The following is an 18,668-nucleotide window of genomic DNA, read 5'->3' as shown; positions in this document are numbered from 1 at the left end:
ATGTGTACATATACATACTTACATACATACATAAAGTATAGTCTCAGTTTGTTCTCCCTATCTGAAATAATAACATTTTCTGTAATATAACGTTGCTGAAACAAGAATAAAATTTGTATCAGGACTATATTTCTCAATTCTATTTGGACACATTTCTAGTTGTGTGAAATGTAGATAGAGTCTGTTTTATGACTTAAAATGATTAGCATTAGGCAAGAAGTAGTTTCTGTCTGGGATGTGCCTTAATGGATGGGATGCTTACCCAGCCTGCACAGAACCTACAGAAATGTTTTTCATGAGCTGATCCAGTGAGATTAAAGTCAGGAAATAAGAAGCACATTCCTTGTATAGGCCTTGTAGTTTCTTCTGTGTTCTGCACAAATATGTTCTAGAAGCCTTACACCCAAGACCCACTTTCCCTTCACATCTTGGGATGCATTTATGTCTCAGAATCACAGTTGTTTCTCACAGGGCTGACGTGTACCCAGTGCAGTGTCATTTTCTCAGAGCCACTAAATAAAAGGGACTCTTTGGGGTTTTTGTTTTTTGGGTTGTTTTTTTTTTAAGTGACATACAGAATAAGGCTTTATTTAGTATTAATACATATTGTAGCTCATACTATATCCAAGACATTTCTGGGAATAGAAGACGTAGACTTTTTTATCATAATTACCTATAATACTTGATAAACTAAATGGTAATAAAGGATTTGATGTAGCTAGGTGGTAGATATTCAGTAGCTGCTGAAAATATAAGTGAAGGTGTTTTATGTGCCTGTGCAAATGAAGCCTGAAGCAGTCCTTAGAAACAGAGTCACGTGGAGTGGGGTAGGCCTGTGATGCCACCACACGAGGCACTGAGACAGGTAGAGTATCAGTTATTTGTCAGTGTGAGCTACACCAAGAGTTCCAGCTTACCTGAGCTGTGAAGCTGACTCAAGAGACAGGCAATAGGAGGGGCAGAGTGAACTTGAAGACCTAAAGAGAAAGACACATAAAGAGAAATAGGGATGTGGGAAACAGGCGAAGGAAAGCGAGCTTCCTGTGGGCCTGTGATCAGACACTGGTTTTGTAATGTGCTGTAATGTGTGTGGAAGTCCAGTCAGGAGCAGAGCTATGGTGCCATCTTTGTTACACTTTTAGACAACAGGAATAATACTGCTGACATACTTGATGCCCAGGTGAGAACAGCTGAAGGTAGACGACAGGATGAACTATAAAGTGCTCGGTCACAGTGGGAGTGCTGAAAAGATGGCTGGAGTCTGTCTCCCAGCAACCAAGTCAGGCAGTTCCCAAATCCCTGAACCCCAGCTTAGGGGATCCATTGGCCTCTTCTGCACCTGCATATACATGGCATACGTTCACACAGACCCACACATACATGTAGATAAAAACGTTTTTAAACCGTAAGAAGTTAAAGAGATGAGAAGACGGCTCAGTGGTTCAGAGTAATCGTCTCACAGACATAGCGACCAGAGCTTGGATCTGAGCAGCCAGCAACAAGCTGAGCATCCTGAAAACACCTGTTAAGCTTAGCTCCAAGGGATCCTGTGCCCTCCTCTTTTGGCCTACACACACACACACACACACACACAGGCACACACGAGCACATATATTCACATAGAAGCACATACACAAAATGCCGTAAAAGTTTTGAATTGAATTCCAGCACTCAGGAGGCAGAGGCCAGGGACCAGCTTGCTTTTATGTAGCAAGTTCCAAAAGAGCTAAGACTACACACAGAGACCTTGTCTTCAACTAATAATAATAATAGTGGTAAATGTAAAATTAAAAATAAGTTAAAGAAGTAAATCTTTTTTTAAAGAAAGAAGATAGCAGTAAACTAAATAACAATACAGAGTGATTTTAATTTTAGTTAAATTAACAGGTATTTGTTAAATGCATGAGATTTTTTTCTGAATATTTCTTCCAGCTCAACAAATATGCTAAAGGATTACATAAGCCTTTGCAACTACATTGTTTTGTTCTTTGAAATGGAATTTAGTTATAGATTGCATGACTTGGTGAGATGTCCTACTAACATGGGAATATTTCAATGGTTATATGTTTCTGTGGTTGCTTGCTCATTATAGTTAACGCCACTATTTTGTGGAAATCTTTTAAAACTGCAGTACTTGCATTGCATGATTGTAAATGCCCTTAATTCCAGCACATCAGAAGCAGAGGTAGATGGATCTCTGTGAGTTCAATGCCAGCCTGGCCTACACGGAGTTCCAAGCACCAAGGCTACATACTGAGACTCTGACTTCCATAATCTTACACACAAACCTGCCCACACATGTAAGCACACATACACACATAGCATACAGAGAGCAAAAGAAAACATTTTAAAAGTCATTTGAAGTCCTGTGGATGTAACTACGCCAGAGTGCTTGCCTGACATTAGCAAGGCCATAGTAGATTGAATCTGCAGCAAGGCAAATAATGATAGCAATAACAACTTTTAAAAATCAAGGAGCTAAGATGCAGAAGAGGGCCTCAGCTCAGTTCCCAGCACATACATGGCAGCACACAGCCTCTACAATACAGTTCCAAGGGATCTGACTGTCTTCTGGTCTCCATGGGCGCCAGATATTCACATGGTACACAGACATGGAGGCAAATGCCCATACACATAAGAGTAATCCATAAAGACAGTCACAGCATTTGGGAGGCAGAGGCAGACATGTGTCTGAATTCTAGGCCAGCCTAGTCTGCAAAGTAAATTCCAGGACAGCTGGGACTACACAAAGAAACCCTGTCTCGGAAAAACAAAAACAAAAACAAAACAAAAGTTAAATAAACAGCCTCGGCCTTGAAAGAACCATCATTTAGAAACTGTAGAGTGTTGGAATATGTGACCAGAAACAATGATTCTCAGCCTATTTATTTCCACTAGCATACTGGAGAGAGGAGATATAATTTAATAATTGCGTACTAGAAGAATTTAAAATGGCTGAGCCTAGAAAGAAGCATGCATGCCTCAGAAACAGGTCCGTTTCCAGCCCTTCAGCTGCCTTTCATGCACTTTATTTACAAAAGAGAGTGAATTGGGAGAGTTGGGGATGTCGCTCAAGTGGTAGAGTACTTGGCTAGACTGCACCAGGTCCTGGGTTCTATACCCAACACCTCATAAGCTGAGCTCAGGAGATACAGTCAGAAGAATTAGAAACCTTCAAGGCCTTTCTCAGCTACACAGTGCATTTGAGGTCAACCTGGACTAGAGGCCTTGCCTTAAATCTAAAGAACAGTTACGTTATCCACTGCAATTACGGCTTATCTTTCCATACCTTATCATCTAACACACTGGCTATTTCCCCAAAAAGAAATGACCGTGCACACACTCTGAAATCATGCTCAAAGAAATGCTCTCTAGTGTGTTGAGGAAATCTTTAGCATTTGTTCATACTCTGAAAATGGAGTGCTAAAAGTTCTAATACTCACGAAAACAGAAGTCCTCATTTCATTTCAGGAGGGTAGGCAGCTGCATCATTCCTCGGAGGTTTTTTGTTAACTGCTGCTGCTGCACTTGTCAAAAGCTAATGGTAGTTATTTCTGATACATCACCTAGTGTCTCGAGTGTCCATCTCACTCTCCTCTTTCATTGCGCTTTCCTCAACAGGTGAAGGTGGCTATCCTTAAGTACATAGAAACTCTGGCAAAGCAGATGGACCCAGGAGATTTTATAAATTCCAGTGAGACTCGCCTGGCAGTATCTCGGGTCATCACTTGGACGACAGAGCCCAAAAGCTCTGATGTCCGAAAGGTTTGTCTGAGTGGGATGGAGAGATAATTTTAGGGTTTTTTTAACTGATCTCTTGTTAGATACTTTTTTTGTGTCTATCCTTCTCCATCAGTGAGGATTTGGCTTTCCCTGTGCCTTGTTCACATCCTTTCCAGCTGTCCCTACAATACTTAACAACCAACCCTTGCCTGTGTGGAGGTTCACCTTTTGTTTTGTTTTGCTTTCCAAGTTCTCACTCCTGTACCAAGAGATTTGCTGCTGCCTCCTTTCTTAAAGAAGTTCTTAGAGTTAGTGTCTGTATTGCTTTTCATGTTCTTGAGTTTCATCTTAGAGTTAATTGTCTGTCTTGATTTTCATCTCCTTGTGTTATGGTGCTTTGAGACAGTCTTACATATCCTGGGCTAGCCTGGAACTCACTCTAGCAGATGACCTTGACATCCTGGTCTTCCTGCCTCAACCTCCCAGGTACTAAGAATTCTGCCACATACCATCATGCCTAGCTTGACTGAGCTTTTAAACATGTCTTCTTTAGTATATGTTAATATTATTAGTACATGTTAGTATGTTTAACCTTTCTGCCAAGGGCTTATGGCTAGTATTTTCTATTGACTCAAAAATATATAACTTGTTTGTGCTAGGGAAATGGCTCCATTGATAAAGTCCATAAGAGTTTATATTCCTAACACCTACATTATAAAAAAGAAAAAGAAAAAAATCAGGCATGATAGCACATGCCTGTAATCTGGGTGCTGGAAAGATGGCAGATACAAGAAAATTTCTAGGGTTCACTGGCCAGCTAATTTTTCCTAGTCATTGAGCTCCTAGTTCAGTGACTGATGATCTAAAAACAAAAGGGGAGTTGGGGACGGTGGTGCACATCTTTAATGCCAGCACTCGAGAGGCTAAGGCAGGTAGATCTCTGAGTTGGGGGCTAGCTTGACCTTTGACTTCACATGTGAACACACTTTAGCACATGGACACAAGCACATGTGTGTACCCCAAAACAAAAAAGAAAATACACTAAAGTGAATAAAAGTGAAGACATGGCAGAATAAAACTTAGAGATACAGCAGAAGCTGTGTCTTGAACAGAACTCAGGGTACATAGACATGTGCAGACAAAACACTCATACGTGTGATGGTCATGGTTAGTAAGATAAGCTAGGCTGGCACACACCTTTAATGCCAACAACTCGGAACATAGAGGTGGGTCTATCTTCTATGTTTCAGACTGGCCAGTACTACAGAGTAGTACTTTTCCCCTTTTCAAAGGGAGAAAAAAAAAACACAAAGAAAACTGCACCCTGACTATGCTGTGTGACCAGCTGCGTGGTGCTCCCAGTTAACGGAGAATGAACTCTACCCTCTAGTTGTGAGCCAAAATAAGCCCTTCTGTCCTTAAGTTGCTTTTGTCAGATACTTTGTGAAAGCAACTAATTCAGAGCTTGTAATAAAAGGAAACATTTTAAATCAGTTATCTAATCAACCATCCAAAGACAGTGAGTCAAAAAGAGCAAAGCAAACCTTGAGCAAACAGACATTTATAGTTCAGAATATCAGAGAAAGCAAAGACCTTAAATGTTGGCACATACCTTTAATCCAGCTCTCAGGAGGCAGAGGTGGGCAGATTTCTATGGATTCAAGGCCAGCCTGGTCTACATAGTGAATTCCAGGACAGCCAGGGCTATGTACAAAGACCCTGTCTCCAACAATAAGAATGGAGCAGCAGGGATGGTGAGGTGTTCCAGCACTCAAGAGTACTTGGCTGCTCTCGTTGAAGACCCACATGGCAGCTCACAAATGACGGTCATCCTAGTTCCAGGGGATCAGATAGTGTCTGGCATCTGCAGGCTCTGCCTGCTCTTGGTACCCAGACATACCTACCAGGAGACTGTTGAGTAGCGTTGTGTTGTCTGAATGCAGCATGCTTTAGCTACTCTGCTGTTGTATAGTCAGATGCTAAACGTAGAACACAGAGGTTTTCATAGATGAGATGAGAAAAGATCCAGAACGAGGTGTGTGCGTTGGACATGGTCCTATGGCTGTGCATCATTTCATGCTAGCCTCTAAATGATTTGATTTTACTTTTGATTCTAAAAAACACCTGACTAACCTTATCTTGAGATTAACTGTAGACTTTTTAGATTAGCTACTTAAGAAAAGACTAGATCTTGCTAGTTAAAAAATCCTAAGAGCCAGGCCTGGTGGTGTGCACCTGTAATTCTAACACTTAGGGAGCAGAGGCGGGAGGGTCACAGACTCAAAGCCCTTCAGGACTACAGTAAATCATACTCTGTTTTGTTTCTTTGGTTGGTTGGTTGGCTTTTTTGTCTGTTGTTGTTTTTCTCTTATTCTGCTGGCTTTATTTTTTAATTATCATACAAAGTAACATGTTTCAATATGGCATCATCACAGTGTACTTGGGTTTTATTAATTCCCCCTTCCTCCCATTCCTACTCTTACCCCTGTGTTGTCTGCTGCCTGTGTATTTTTCACATATTGAGAAAGTTTAATTTTAGCATTGTTACTGTCCTTTATGATCATTTACAAGGAAACCTAAAACAGTAGTATATATAGAGTAACCCTACAATGTTTGTCAAGTTACACGTTCATAGTCCCTTCTTTTTTTTTTTTTTAAGATTTATCCTTTTTATTTTATATATGTGGGCACAATATAGCTGTCTTCAGACATACCAGAGAAGGGCATCAGATCCCATTACAGATGGTTGTAAGCCACCATGTGGTTGCTGGGAATTAAACTCAGGACCTCTGGAAGATCATCAGTCAGTGCTCCTAACTGCTAAGCCATCTCTCCAGCCCTCATAATCCCTTCTTAACTTTAGAAAATAAATGGTAGTTGAGAGAGTTTTTATCCTCCCCAAAAGAAAGAAGTTATGAAAGTTAAGGCTCGACCATCACAATTCCTTCTCCATGGGAGAGATAGTCAAACCTTGTGCCTTTGAGCAGAAACAGAAGAAGAAAATGGACACCCTTGAGCAGCCAGGATGCATCTCACCTACTTTTTGTATGCTTTTGTTCCTTTTAGGCAGCACAGTCAGTGCTGATTTCTTTATTTGAACTCAATACCCCAGAGTTTACAATGTTATTAGGAGCTTTACCAAAAACTTTCCAGGATGGTGCTACTAAACTTCTTCACAATCACCTTCGAAACACTGGCAATGGCACCCAGGTATTTCTTACTTGTTTTGTTGGCTTTGTCTGCTGTTACATTTGGTTTAACAGTAAAGTTAACTTGATTTTACTATGTAATTTTTACGTCTGCATTTGGAAACAGTTTCTGAGCAGGATTAAATATTGTCTTGGGGAAAATAGAGTCCCTGGAACCTATGGTACTTGTATTATAATTTGTGTACGTTAGGATAGATGTTAGCCTTAGATAGTTGAAAGGAGACACACATGTGAGCTGTGTGTGTCTGAGGGCACCAGCAGCCTTGGAGTGTGTTAGAACTTTAGGACATGCTGCCCCTTGTCCTTCAGATGAACCAGTTCTGGTTTGAACACCAGCAATGGTAATTCATCTCAAGCCAACAAGTAAAGTTGAAGAGAATCATACTAAAAGATTACAGGCTTGTTGGTCTTTGGGTGTCGATATGCAGGACTTGGTTCTGAGAAAGTAAAGTATGACTAAATGTGCATCCCAGTGAACTATATAGATGAATGTGTGACTTACATAAAATGTCTAACAGATTGAATGAGAGTTGTAATGGAGGGGCCTTTGATTAACAAGAAGAATGCAGGTGTACTTGATGGCGAGCTTAAAGTGACGGGTTCAGGGTTGAAAGTGATGCAGGATTCTTGAGCGAGACAAGACATTTAACAGCCCAGTTGTACATGACTCAAAGATATAGGATGCTGGACTCTGATGGTTACTGAAGACTGACTCAAGACAGTGACTCCAGGTTGGTTGTCTCCTACTGATGGAGGTTCCTGATGCATGTTCTGGAGGGAGCATGCAAAGCAAAAGCAAGCTTAAGTAAAGAGAATTCCAGAGAAGGTTGAGAAGCTCCTCAGAGATAGAAAGGTTTCCAAGAGAGAAAAAGAGGCATCAAACTTCCTTGTCTAGACTTTTTATAGAGCTTTGGCAGAGAATGAACAAGTCTGGAGTACTTGCTTTGAGATTGGTTAATTCTCTGAAATATTGTAGACCAAGATAAGGAATCACCCACATAGTATTTTCATGGCCTCCCAGCCGAACCAGAAAGATGCTCATGCACTGTACGGCCCACCCAGTGAAACATGGTTGAAGCCCCTTTGTCCATTTCTGACCTCAGGTTTGTTAATGACCTTGGTTGTCTTCCAGCTGTTACTCACTTCTCAGATGTTGCCTGACCTTGTAGGGGTCTCAGTTGCTAATTCTGTTGACCTCTGTCCCTCCTGGCTCCAAATGCAGTTAACTCTTTATCTTCCAAATAGCCTGGGTTCCCCTTCCTGAAAGAGGTGGAGACTTCCTCAGAAGCTCTCTTTACTTAGTCTGTTACAATTAGCTGCATTAGAAGCGTGGATATATGCAAGTATAGTAGTGCCTTACAGGTGTCCCTCAAGGGCTGCCATCACTGTCCCAGAGCCCTGGACCAACTCTGAGCTGTTTACTTAGTTTCCTTTAGCAGTTACCCAGCTGCAAACCCTCTACTCCTGCCTCACTGCTGCAGGCTTGCCTCCTTCCTATTAGTCTCACATCTGTCCTCAGTGCAGCAGCTCTGAGCAGTTTCCAGTGTGCGCTCCTTTCCTTTGCTACCAACAGAGCACTAGCCCCTGCCTCAGAATGTCTCTGAGTGTAATGTCTTGTGAGTCAGAGGCACTTCCTAAGTAGAGAGGCAGTTAATTGAAGGAAAAAGACATATTAATAACATCAACAGATTTTACTTCCTCAATGTTTTTGGGGAAATAATTTCTTAAAGATACTCAAAAGGAATTATTAGTCTTTTTTTTTTTAATTTATTTATGGTGGTAGAGGCAGACAAGTCTTTGTGAGTTTGAGGCCAATCTGATCTATATATTGAGTTCCAGGCCAGCTAGGGCTACATGATGAGCTCCTGTCTAAAAAAGAAAAGAAAAGAAAAGAAAAAAGAAAAGGCTAGTTTAAATCCTTGAGAGAAAAGACGTTGATAATATTTAAGAGACAAAATTGGGTTAAAAACCTGTGGGCATGGTGATGCCCATCTGTAACCTCACACTACAGCGTGAAGACAAGAGGATCAGACGTTCAAGATCTGTCAGGAGTACATGAGGCTGGGGGACAGAAATAATAGAGAGGAGAGTGGGTAAGGAGAAAAGGGAGAAGACTGAAGAGGTAGGTTTCTGAATGGAGACACATCTTCTCAGAAACGTAAGTGCACGGATGTTTCGAATGCTGACGTACAAGGATGTTGCTTTCATAGTGTTCTCTCATGACTGTGCCTCTTCTCTACGGACCTTGTTGTAGCATTCCCTTGTGCTGATGCGCTTCTCACTTCCACCCCCAGAGTTCCATGGGGAGTCCTTTGACGAGACCAACACCTCGGTCACCAGCCAACTGGTCCAGTCCTCTTACTTCTCCTACCAACACGTCACAGAATACGTTATCTCCAAGGTGAGAGGATTGTCCAATCTCCATTCTTAGAAAGGCAGAGAGTTAACTATAATCTCAGACTTTTATTTGACTTGAAATGATCTGATTCAAACAACTCCTAAGTGTATGTAAAATCTAACGCTTTAAATGGTGGTAGATAGGCCGAAAGGTACTGTTTTCTTAAAGAGTATAGTTATATTTCTCAGACTGCAATTGTGCCTATCTTTTTGATTACCCCACTTACTATAAATGGCAAGTATCAGTTATGGTATTAGCATACTGATGACCTGAAAGGTCAGAAGGGACTCGATCTTATAGTTAGACAAAACATGAAGAGAAGAATGGGGAAGAGTTAAATTATCATGAATACATTGTGGCCTTACGTATGCTTCTAGATAAAAATGTGACTTAGATACTGCTGCGTCATACAAAATACACAATGTAACGGGATCTGATGCCCTCTTCTGGTGTGTCTGAAGACAGCGTCAGTGGACTCATAAATATAATAAATAACATCTTTTTTTTTTTTTTTTAAAGGAAAAATTACAGGGTGTTAAGTCAGAGTTTAAGAAGGAAAAATGTGCCGGGCAGTGGTGGCGCACACTTTTAATCCCAGCACTTGGGAGGCAGAGGCAGGCAGATTTCTGAGTTCGAGGCCAGCCTGGTCTACAGAGTGAGTTCCAGGACAGCCAGGGCTATACAGAGAAATCCTGTCTCAAAAAAACAAAACAAACAAAAAAGAAAAGAAAGAAAAATGTATCAGATCTCATCTTCTAACCTATGGGTTAATACATTTGTAACACTTTTGCTGGGTAAATTCTAGCCTTAGTTGAATTTAGAGTTTGATTATAGAATTTATCACATTAGCATTCTGTTCAGTGTTCATTTATGTTGTCTGCCTCGTCCATTGAGATGACTTAGGAGGTGAATGCTCTTGTTGGAAAAGCACAACTACCTGAGTTCAACCCCTAGGTCACCATGTAACAGGAAGGGAGAGAACTAGTCCCCAGAGCTTCCTCTTACCTCACAGGCACAATGTGGTACCCCACCCCTGCCACAAGCATGTACTAGAATACTTTCCTTTTATGTCAAAATCTTCCCTGCCTTTTTCATTTTACCTTTATCTTTTGTTTTCAAGAATAATAGGCAGCAACTGTAAGTAGGTGAAGTACAGTTAGTTCCCTTTTTTCTAGTGAGGACTGCTCCCAATGCCACTAGAATGTGTAGCTCCTCCTGCTGGCCTTGTGCTGGCCTCCTGCTAGCAGAGAGGGCAGAGAGGGGTAGATCTCCTGACCCTGACCCCTGAGTGCTAAGAATACTGGCACTCAGCAGCAGCTACATCTGCTGCTTCCTCAGCTAGTGCTGTTACTACTTGTTAACTACGAGGACTGGAAAGCTTCCTATAAAGGGCCAAAGGGCAAATATTCTAGGCTTTTAATCCAAGTGATCTGTGACCTTTATTCAGTTCTGCTCTTGTACTACCAAAACAGCCACAGATAGTCCCAGCATACAGAACGATGTCTGTGCTCCAGTAAGACAGCATTTATGCATACTGAAACTTGAATTTTGTATAATGTCCATGTTATAAAAATATTTATTTAAAAGTGTAAGTAAGCTGTGTTGGCAAGATGGCGGAGGTAAACGTTCATGATGCAAAGTGTCTGATGGCCTGAGTCATTGTAATCCACATGGTGGAAGGAAAGAATCAATTTCCAAAAGTTGTGGTTTTTTTTTTTTTTTGGTTTTTTTTTTTTTTTTTTTTTTTTTTGGTTTTTTCGAGACAGGGTTTCTCTGTGTAGCCCTGGCTGTCCTGGAACTCACTCTGTAGACCAGGCTGGCCTCGAACTCAGAAATCCGCCTGCCTCTGCCTCCCAAGTGCTGGGATTAAAGGCGTGCGCCACCACCACCCGGCTTTTTTATTTTTATTTTTTTTTTTATTTTTTTTTTTTGGTTCCAAAAGTTGTGTTTTAACACACACATACAATGTAATTTTAAGACCAGACATGGTGCTCCATGCTTTTAAGCCCAGCAATCAGGAGACAGAAGTAGGAGAATCTCTGGGAGTTCAAGGCTAGCATGGTATACATAGTTCCAGAACAGCCAGGGCTACACAGAGAAACCCTGTGTATCTGCTTCTCAAAAAGATTTTAAGAATAAATAAATACAGTGTTAGCTGGCTATAGTGATATTTGCCTATAACTTCAGAACTCTGGAGGCAAGACAAGAGACTCTTGAGTTTGAAGCCTGACTTGTGGTAACAGAGTGAATTCTTATGTCAAAAATAAATAATTCTTATCTTTATAAATATTCTATAAAATATCCTCAGATGTGGTTATTTCACCAGGGTCAGGTTTAGCCAGGCTGGCCTGCAACCTGCTGTGTAGTAGAGGATTCCTGAGCCCCTAGTCCTCCTCCTTCTACTTGCCCAGAGCTGGCATTATAGGTGTGGACCACCACATCCAGCCTGTTTGTATTATAAGAGTAACTGAACATTAGTAGCCAACTGTGGTAGCTTACATCTCTAATTCCAGCACTTTGGAGGAGGATTGCAGTGTGTTCAAGACTAGCCTGGGCTACAGAGTAAGACTCTTTAAAAAAAAAAAAAAATCAAACAACTAGGAGCTGGAGAGGTGCTCTGTGGTAGAGAGCACTTGCTGACAGAGGACCTGGGGTTGGGTCCCAGCACCCACATGACACCTCACAGCAATCTCTTAATTCTAGTTCCAGGGGATCTGATGCCATCTTCTGACCTCCAAGGGTTCTACACACATGTGGTACATATACATACATGCTGGCAGTACACTCATACACATAGATAAGTAAAAATTAATGCTATCTTTTTCACAGTGCATTTGATTATGACACAGAGAACATGAATTCTGAAGACATTTACAGCTCCCTTAGAGGTGTCACTGAGGCAATCCAGAATTTCAGCTTCAGAAGCCAAGAAGATATGAGCGAGCCACTGAAGAGGGACCCTAAAAAAGAGGATGGTGACGCAGTAAGTGTTTGCATGTTCTTACCATCATGCCTAAGGTGCCAAATCAAGTATGTGTTTTTGTGCACTCGTGTGTTCACGTAGTTGTTGGTTTATTTTAAACTTTGCTTTCTTGCGTGTTCACATATAATTTTTTAGAAACTAGTCACTCTCCAAGTATTTACTGAGTGTCAGCCACCCACATACTAGTGAGTTTTAAGTGTTAGATCTGGAAGAGAGAGCTGTGCCCTAGAGTTCTTTTTAGATTCCTAACTAAAAATGTTTACTGTGGAGTTTTTGGTTCAGAATGTGCCAGAGAGGATGATCGATGTCACTCTGGAGCCAGGGAATGGAGGCCTTTGTCAAATGACATTTGGATTGAGCTGGAAAACCTAAGAGAAGAATTCTGTGAACTGATTAGGCAGTACAGAGGTGGCTAGGAACCAGCTTATGTAGTTGAGGATTTGGAAGAAAGCTACTGTAATTGTGGAGCATTAAGAAATGAAGGAGTGCAGACCACAGATATCAGTATGGCCCGTGGCTGCAGGGCAGACAGACACAGGACTCAGTTCTCTTTAAGGGGCTGGCTGCCAGGAGTTTGACTCTGATCCAGTGAGTATCTGGGCAATACAAAATGGACATTTTTTTTTCATTCTTCTTTTTTTCTAGAAAGAGATGACAGGGTAGGAAGTAGACCTGGGAGAACTGGGAAGTGAGTGTAATGGGGTGCCTGATGTGAAGTTTCCAAATAATCAATAAAAATATTATGATAGAAAAAAATATATAGGGAAAGAAAAGAAAGACAGGAGTCGAATGTGGTCAAAGCATATGAGTTAATCATTGGCCTGGACCTTGAGCATCCTAGATTGTGCTTCTTAACCACGTGAGCCTCACAATGGAAGTTTATATTTTCCCCATATTAATTGTAGTAATAGCAGTCTGCATCATCAGTTTATGTGGTCCAAACAGAATGTTATGACTTACTTGTCTGACATGTGATACTGTTTATTATTTACCTGGTTTCCTCTGCTGTGGTACATCAGTAGTTACGTTTTCCTTCTGCATCTCTTTAGACATGCCTCTGGCAGCTTAGACAGCTTTTAAAATAAGCCATCCCTTCATCCTGCTGAGCACATTGTTGCTCAGTACCCACAGAGCTGCAGCGCTTAGGCACATGAATGGCTGTGCTGCTCTGAAGGACTCCACACCTGCCTTTGCTTTCACTCAGTTTTCCCTGGACCATAAAAACGGTTGTCAGAAAGCGTTACCACCCAGGACTGAGGTTCCCTATCCTAGACCTGCATGTAGTCGCTACAGCGGTAGTACATGATATCTCAGTGCATTTGCCTTTAAACGTTGTCCTTTCTGAAGAAAAGGGCATAGAAATAGTAAAACCTGAAAGATGCTACTAAAATAGTTCATTATTCAAAGGCAGTATAGTGTGACAATTTTGAAAAAACTTTTTATTGATTCTTTGTTAGTTTCACATCATGCACTCGAGTCCTGCTCATCTCACCATTCCCTCATACCTGCCCTTTGCCCTTGCAGCCTCCCCTCCAAAATGAAACATACGCACACACACATTCACACACACACACACACACACAAGCATAGAAGACATCTTATAGAGGAAGCTGTAGTGTGTCACAGTGTGTCCCACAGTGTATCTTTCCTCTGCCTTTACATCTTCACTTGTAAATGTTCATTGCAATGAGTCATTGGTCTGGTTTGAGATCTCTGGCTTCTATGACACCATCAATATTGGATCCTCACTGAAACTCCTCCTGCCCTCATATATCCTCAGATATGTTTCCATAATGAGGGTCTTTGTATCTTTAGCTGGCATGGAGAGGCTGTTGCTAATATCAGTGTATATGTTACTTGGTTGAACCATGTACAAGGATAACATCATTGCAAGCAGCACTCATGATGGTTTATTTGCCCCTCAGCTGAGATTTCTTTAAACTCATTTTGAATATACATTGTATTATATATTTTTACAATATATTTGAATATACATATTGTAACCTATGCTGGTTGTCATTAATTTCTTTTTAAATTATTGTTACCTTTGCTTGTATTTTTAACTTTTTATTTTATTTTGTAAGCATGGGTGTTCTGTTTACGTAGAAGCCTGTATACTTGCAGATGTCAGAAGTGGGTATCTGATCTCTCTGGATCGGGAGTTAGAGATAGTTGTGAGCTACCATGTGGTTGCTGGGAACTGAACCTAGGTCTTCTAGCCTTCGTTCTTACTTATTGAGCCATTTCTCTATGCCCTTAATTTGTTTTCTTTCTTTCTTTCTTTCTTTCTTTCTTTCTTTCTTTCTTTCTTTTTTTCTTTCTCTCTCCCTCTCTCTCTTTCTTTCTTTCTTTCTTTCTTTCTTTCTTTCTTTCTTTCTTTCTTAGTAAAGGTTTGTGTGTTTGCTTGCTAATATTGTTTTGCCTGCATATATGTGCATGCATTCTTAGTGCCCATGGAGGCCAGCAGAGGCATCTGATCCCCTGAAACTAGTGTTAGATGGTTGTGAGCTGCCCTGTGGCTACAGCAAACTGAACCTGGGTCCTCTGCAAGAGTAGTGAGTACTCTTGTCCACTGAGCCAGTCTTTCAGTCCTGTTGTTACCTTTGTTCTTTTTTTTTAATTTATTTATTTTTATATTTTTTTATTAATGTATCAGTTCTCTGTCTGCATATATACCTGCACACCAGAGGAGGGCATCAGAGCCACCATGTGGTTGCTGGGAATTGAACTCAGGACCTCTGGAAGAGCAGTCAGTGCTCCTAACTTCTGAGCCATCTCTCCAGCTCCAGTCATTACCTTTCTTAAATAGCCTCTTAAACATTAGGAAAATATCATTTGTTTTGTTTTTAAGATTAGTTTTATTTTTATTCATGTATATGTGTGTGAATATATTCCCTATGTGGGTACCTATAGAAGGCATTGAATCTCCTGAAACTAGGGTTGCAGGTGGTTTTTTTAAGTCACCTAGTTTAGGGGCTGGGAATTGAACTCAGGCCTTCTGGAAGAACAGGATACTGCTAAGTCATCTCTCTAGCCTCCAAGCATATAAAGAAAGGTATTTAGTAATGAGCTGACTTTTTCTGTCTTCTTCTTCCTGTCAATAGATATGTGGTGGTCCCGGGATGTCAGATCCAAGGGCAGGAGGTGATGCCACGGACTCCAGCCAGACAGCTCTTGATAATAAAGCGTCTTTGCTCCACTCAATGCCACTCCACTCCTCTCCACGCTCCCGAGACTATAATCCATACAACTACTCAGATAGCATCAGTCCCTTCAACAAGTCTGCCCTCAAGGAAGCCATGTTTGATGATGATGCCGACCAATTTCCTGACGGTATGTTACGGGTTGCAGTGCATTTTGGAGGACTGGTTCAGTGAAACAAGTGGATGTCTTTGCTCTTTTATTGTAACAACCATTCCTTCCCAGGGCATCATGACTATAAAGTCATGACAGTGAGAGCAGGAGGCAGCTGCTCAAATGGCATCCATGGTCAGGACGCTGTGAATCTGGATGCTCAGCTCACTTTCTCCATTTTGTTCAGTCTGGAGCTCTAGCCCTTGGATGGTGCTCCCACATTCAGAGAGGGTCTTTCCTTTCATCTAAGCTTCTCTGGACCCAAATGTATGTTTCCATCGTAATTCCAAACCCCCTCAGATTGACAATATATTCACCTCACTTGTAGGTGTTTATTTATACTATATGAGTTAGATGAAATTGGATTCAGTCTGAAGGTCTAATGGTTACTAATCTGCATAGCCTGGTTGTATAGTTAGTATTCTCTTAGGTAAATGTTCCTTGTCGCCACTGGAAAAGGGCAGTTGTAATTGTACATTCTTGTCCTCTGATCATGGTAAACAGTAAGGCACAGCCAGGATACATGAAACATGACAAAGCTCAGAGTGTTTCCTTGCTGATAAGCAATTAGATGTTTGAAGGTGCCAGATCCCCTGTAGTTGGAGTTCCAGATAGTTTGTAAGGTGCCAGTGCTCTTAACTCTTAACAACTAAGCCATCTCTTTAGCCCAGGCTTGGTAATGAGTCCATATTACTTTTATGTTTTTTTGAGACAGGGTTTCTCTGTATAGCGCTGGCTGTCCTGGAACTCACTCTGTAGACCAGGCTAGCCTCGAACTCAGAAATCCTCCTGCCTCTGCCTCCCAAGTGCTGGGATTAAAGGCATATGCCACCACTGCCTGGCCCATATTACTTTCTTTAAAGATTCCGATACTGGGCTGGAGAATGCTAAGAATACTTGCTACTCTTGCAGAGGACTTGAATTCAGTTCTCAGCATTCACTTGGTGGTTCATAACTATTTATAACTACAATTCCAGGGGATCTTCTGTCCTTTGTAAGTTCCAAGCATGCTCATGGTACACTTGAACACGTTCAGTCAAAACCCTCAGACACGTGAAATAAAATTTTAAGAAAAGAAAGAATTCCAGTGCTAGAATGGCCTTCTGTGATAAACTTGAAATTCTCCCTCTCAGGGGAAGACTTGAGGCCTAGCACGCGCGCGCGCACACACACACACACACACACACACACACACACAAAATAATACCTTTTTGAAAAGACATGAACTAAGCTAAGCCTAGTGATGCTTGCCTATGAAGATTCTGCCTCTAAGTAGTATTTATAAAAAAGCAAAAACAAGTCAAAATGCTTTGCTAAGACTGGAGACACAGTTCAGCCGTGAAGACCAATCACTGACTACTCTTTTTAAAAGACGTTTGCTTCCTGATACCTAGATCAGACAGCTCACAATTACTTGTAGCTCCAGCTCCAGGGAATCTGATGCCTTCTTCTGTCCTCTGAAGGCATTTGCATACATGCGGCATGCACACAAAGAGAGAGAAAAAGGGGGGAGGATATATACACATACCCATAAATTAAAAATTATAACTAAAACCCAGCTCCTCTTTGATAACAGTTGGTCTCAATATGACTCTGAAACATAAAGAAAATTATATTTGCCAGGTAGGGTAGTGCGTGCCTTGTATTCCACCAGTCATGAGGCCGAGGTAGATGGATTTCTTGAGTTCAAGGCCACCCTGGTCTCTGTAATGAGATCCAGGACAGGCAGAACTACTTAGTGAGACCCTGTCTCAGATGGACAGACGGATGGATCCAAGGAAAGACGTAAGGAAGGAATAAAAGAAGGTTATCAGTAAAACCTTTGACTATTTTCTAAAATTAAAAAAGGAAAATAACTCTAATTGATAGTTACTCTTTGCTGAAGCATTCTGATCCATGGAAGAAATGATATGATTAGATTATGAACATTCTTGACTCCTAAACTAATTGTTTCAAAGCAGGCAATGAATGGGTCAGCCCATGGTTGAAAGATTGCTGGGAAGTTATAACCACCTAAATCATTGAACGTGGAATGTCCAAACACACAGCCTCTTGGCAGGAAGTGCTCACTCAACAGCATTACAAGGAGATGGTGCAGAAGGGGTGGAGAGGGGCGTAGGAGTGACACGCTTTCTCTGAGGTCTGGGCGAGGGGTGCTGCTGCGTCCTTACTCGGTTTTCTCAAATGGTTTTGTAGTTGAAAATGTATAAAGTACATTGCTGATTCAGGGATGGCAACTGAAAATTAGTGTTTGTTCTTATCTCTTGAACCAATATTGATTGTGCCTACTTACTTGTGTTCTGAAGTAATCATCTCTGTACCCCAGAGTCGGACTATACAATTAGAAAATTCATATTAGGGCTGGAGAGATGGCTCAGCGGTTAAGAGCACTGGCTGCTCTTCCAGAGGTCCTGAGTTCAATTCCCAGCAACCACATGGTGGCTCACAACCATCTGTAATGGGATCTGATGCCCTCTTCTGGTGTGTCTGAAGACAGCGACAGTGTACTCATATAAATAAAAAAATAAAGAAATCTTTAAAAAAAAAAAAAAAAAAAAAAAAAAAGAAAATTCATATTATATCCTTTTGACAGATCTTTCCTTAGACCATTCTGACCTAGTTGCAGAGTTGTTGAAGGAGCTGTCCAACCATAATGAACGTATAGAAGAAAGAAAAATTGCCCTGTATGAACTCATGAAGCTAACCCAAGAAGAATCTTTCAGTGTTTGGGATGAACACTTCAAAACAATATTATTGTTATTGCTTGAGACCCTTGGGGATAAAGAGGTAAATTGCAGGCTATATGAACTATATTCTGCCATGCTGAATGTTTGGCTCTTGTGGGTGGAGGACTAGGAATTGCACCCAGGGCTTTTCCAGCCCTTGCTTGTTGCCCGGCTTACCTGTTGATCAGCTCATACACGCTGATGGAGTGATGGAATGATGGACTGGTGGAATGAATGATGGAGTGATGCAGTGATGGAATGAATGATGGGGTGAT

General features: G+C 41.3%; 1 protein-coding gene across 2 annotated transcripts in view; it reads left to right on the top strand.

Moving 5' to 3' along the window:
• The window catches only part of Clasp2 (cytoplasmic linker associated protein 2), a 178,060-nt gene that overhangs the window by 150,037 nt on the left and 9,355 nt on the right, over positions 1 to 18,668 (top strand). For both annotated transcript variants that reach the window (XM_028767296.1, XM_028767297.1), the window contains 6 exons: positions 3,622 to 3,765; positions 6,790 to 6,933; positions 9,227 to 9,333; positions 12,160 to 12,313; positions 15,418 to 15,646; positions 18,261 to 18,454. In XM_028767296.1, the coding sequence (XP_028623129.1) occupies positions 3,622 to 3,765; positions 6,790 to 6,933; positions 9,227 to 9,333; positions 12,160 to 12,313; positions 15,418 to 15,646; positions 18,261 to 18,454 (972 nt within the window). The remainder of the gene's footprint in view (positions 1 to 3,621; positions 3,766 to 6,789; positions 6,934 to 9,226; positions 9,334 to 12,159; positions 12,314 to 15,417; positions 15,647 to 18,260; positions 18,455 to 18,668) is intronic.

This window comes from Grammomys surdaster, unplaced genomic scaffold, assembly GCF_004785775.1.
Source record: "Grammomys surdaster isolate TR1022 unplaced genomic scaffold, NIH_TR_1.0 172, whole genome shotgun sequence".
Taxonomy (NCBI): domain Eukaryota; kingdom Metazoa; phylum Chordata; class Mammalia; order Rodentia; family Muridae; genus Grammomys; species Grammomys surdaster.
This window is presented reverse-complemented; position numbering and strand designations above follow the sequence as displayed.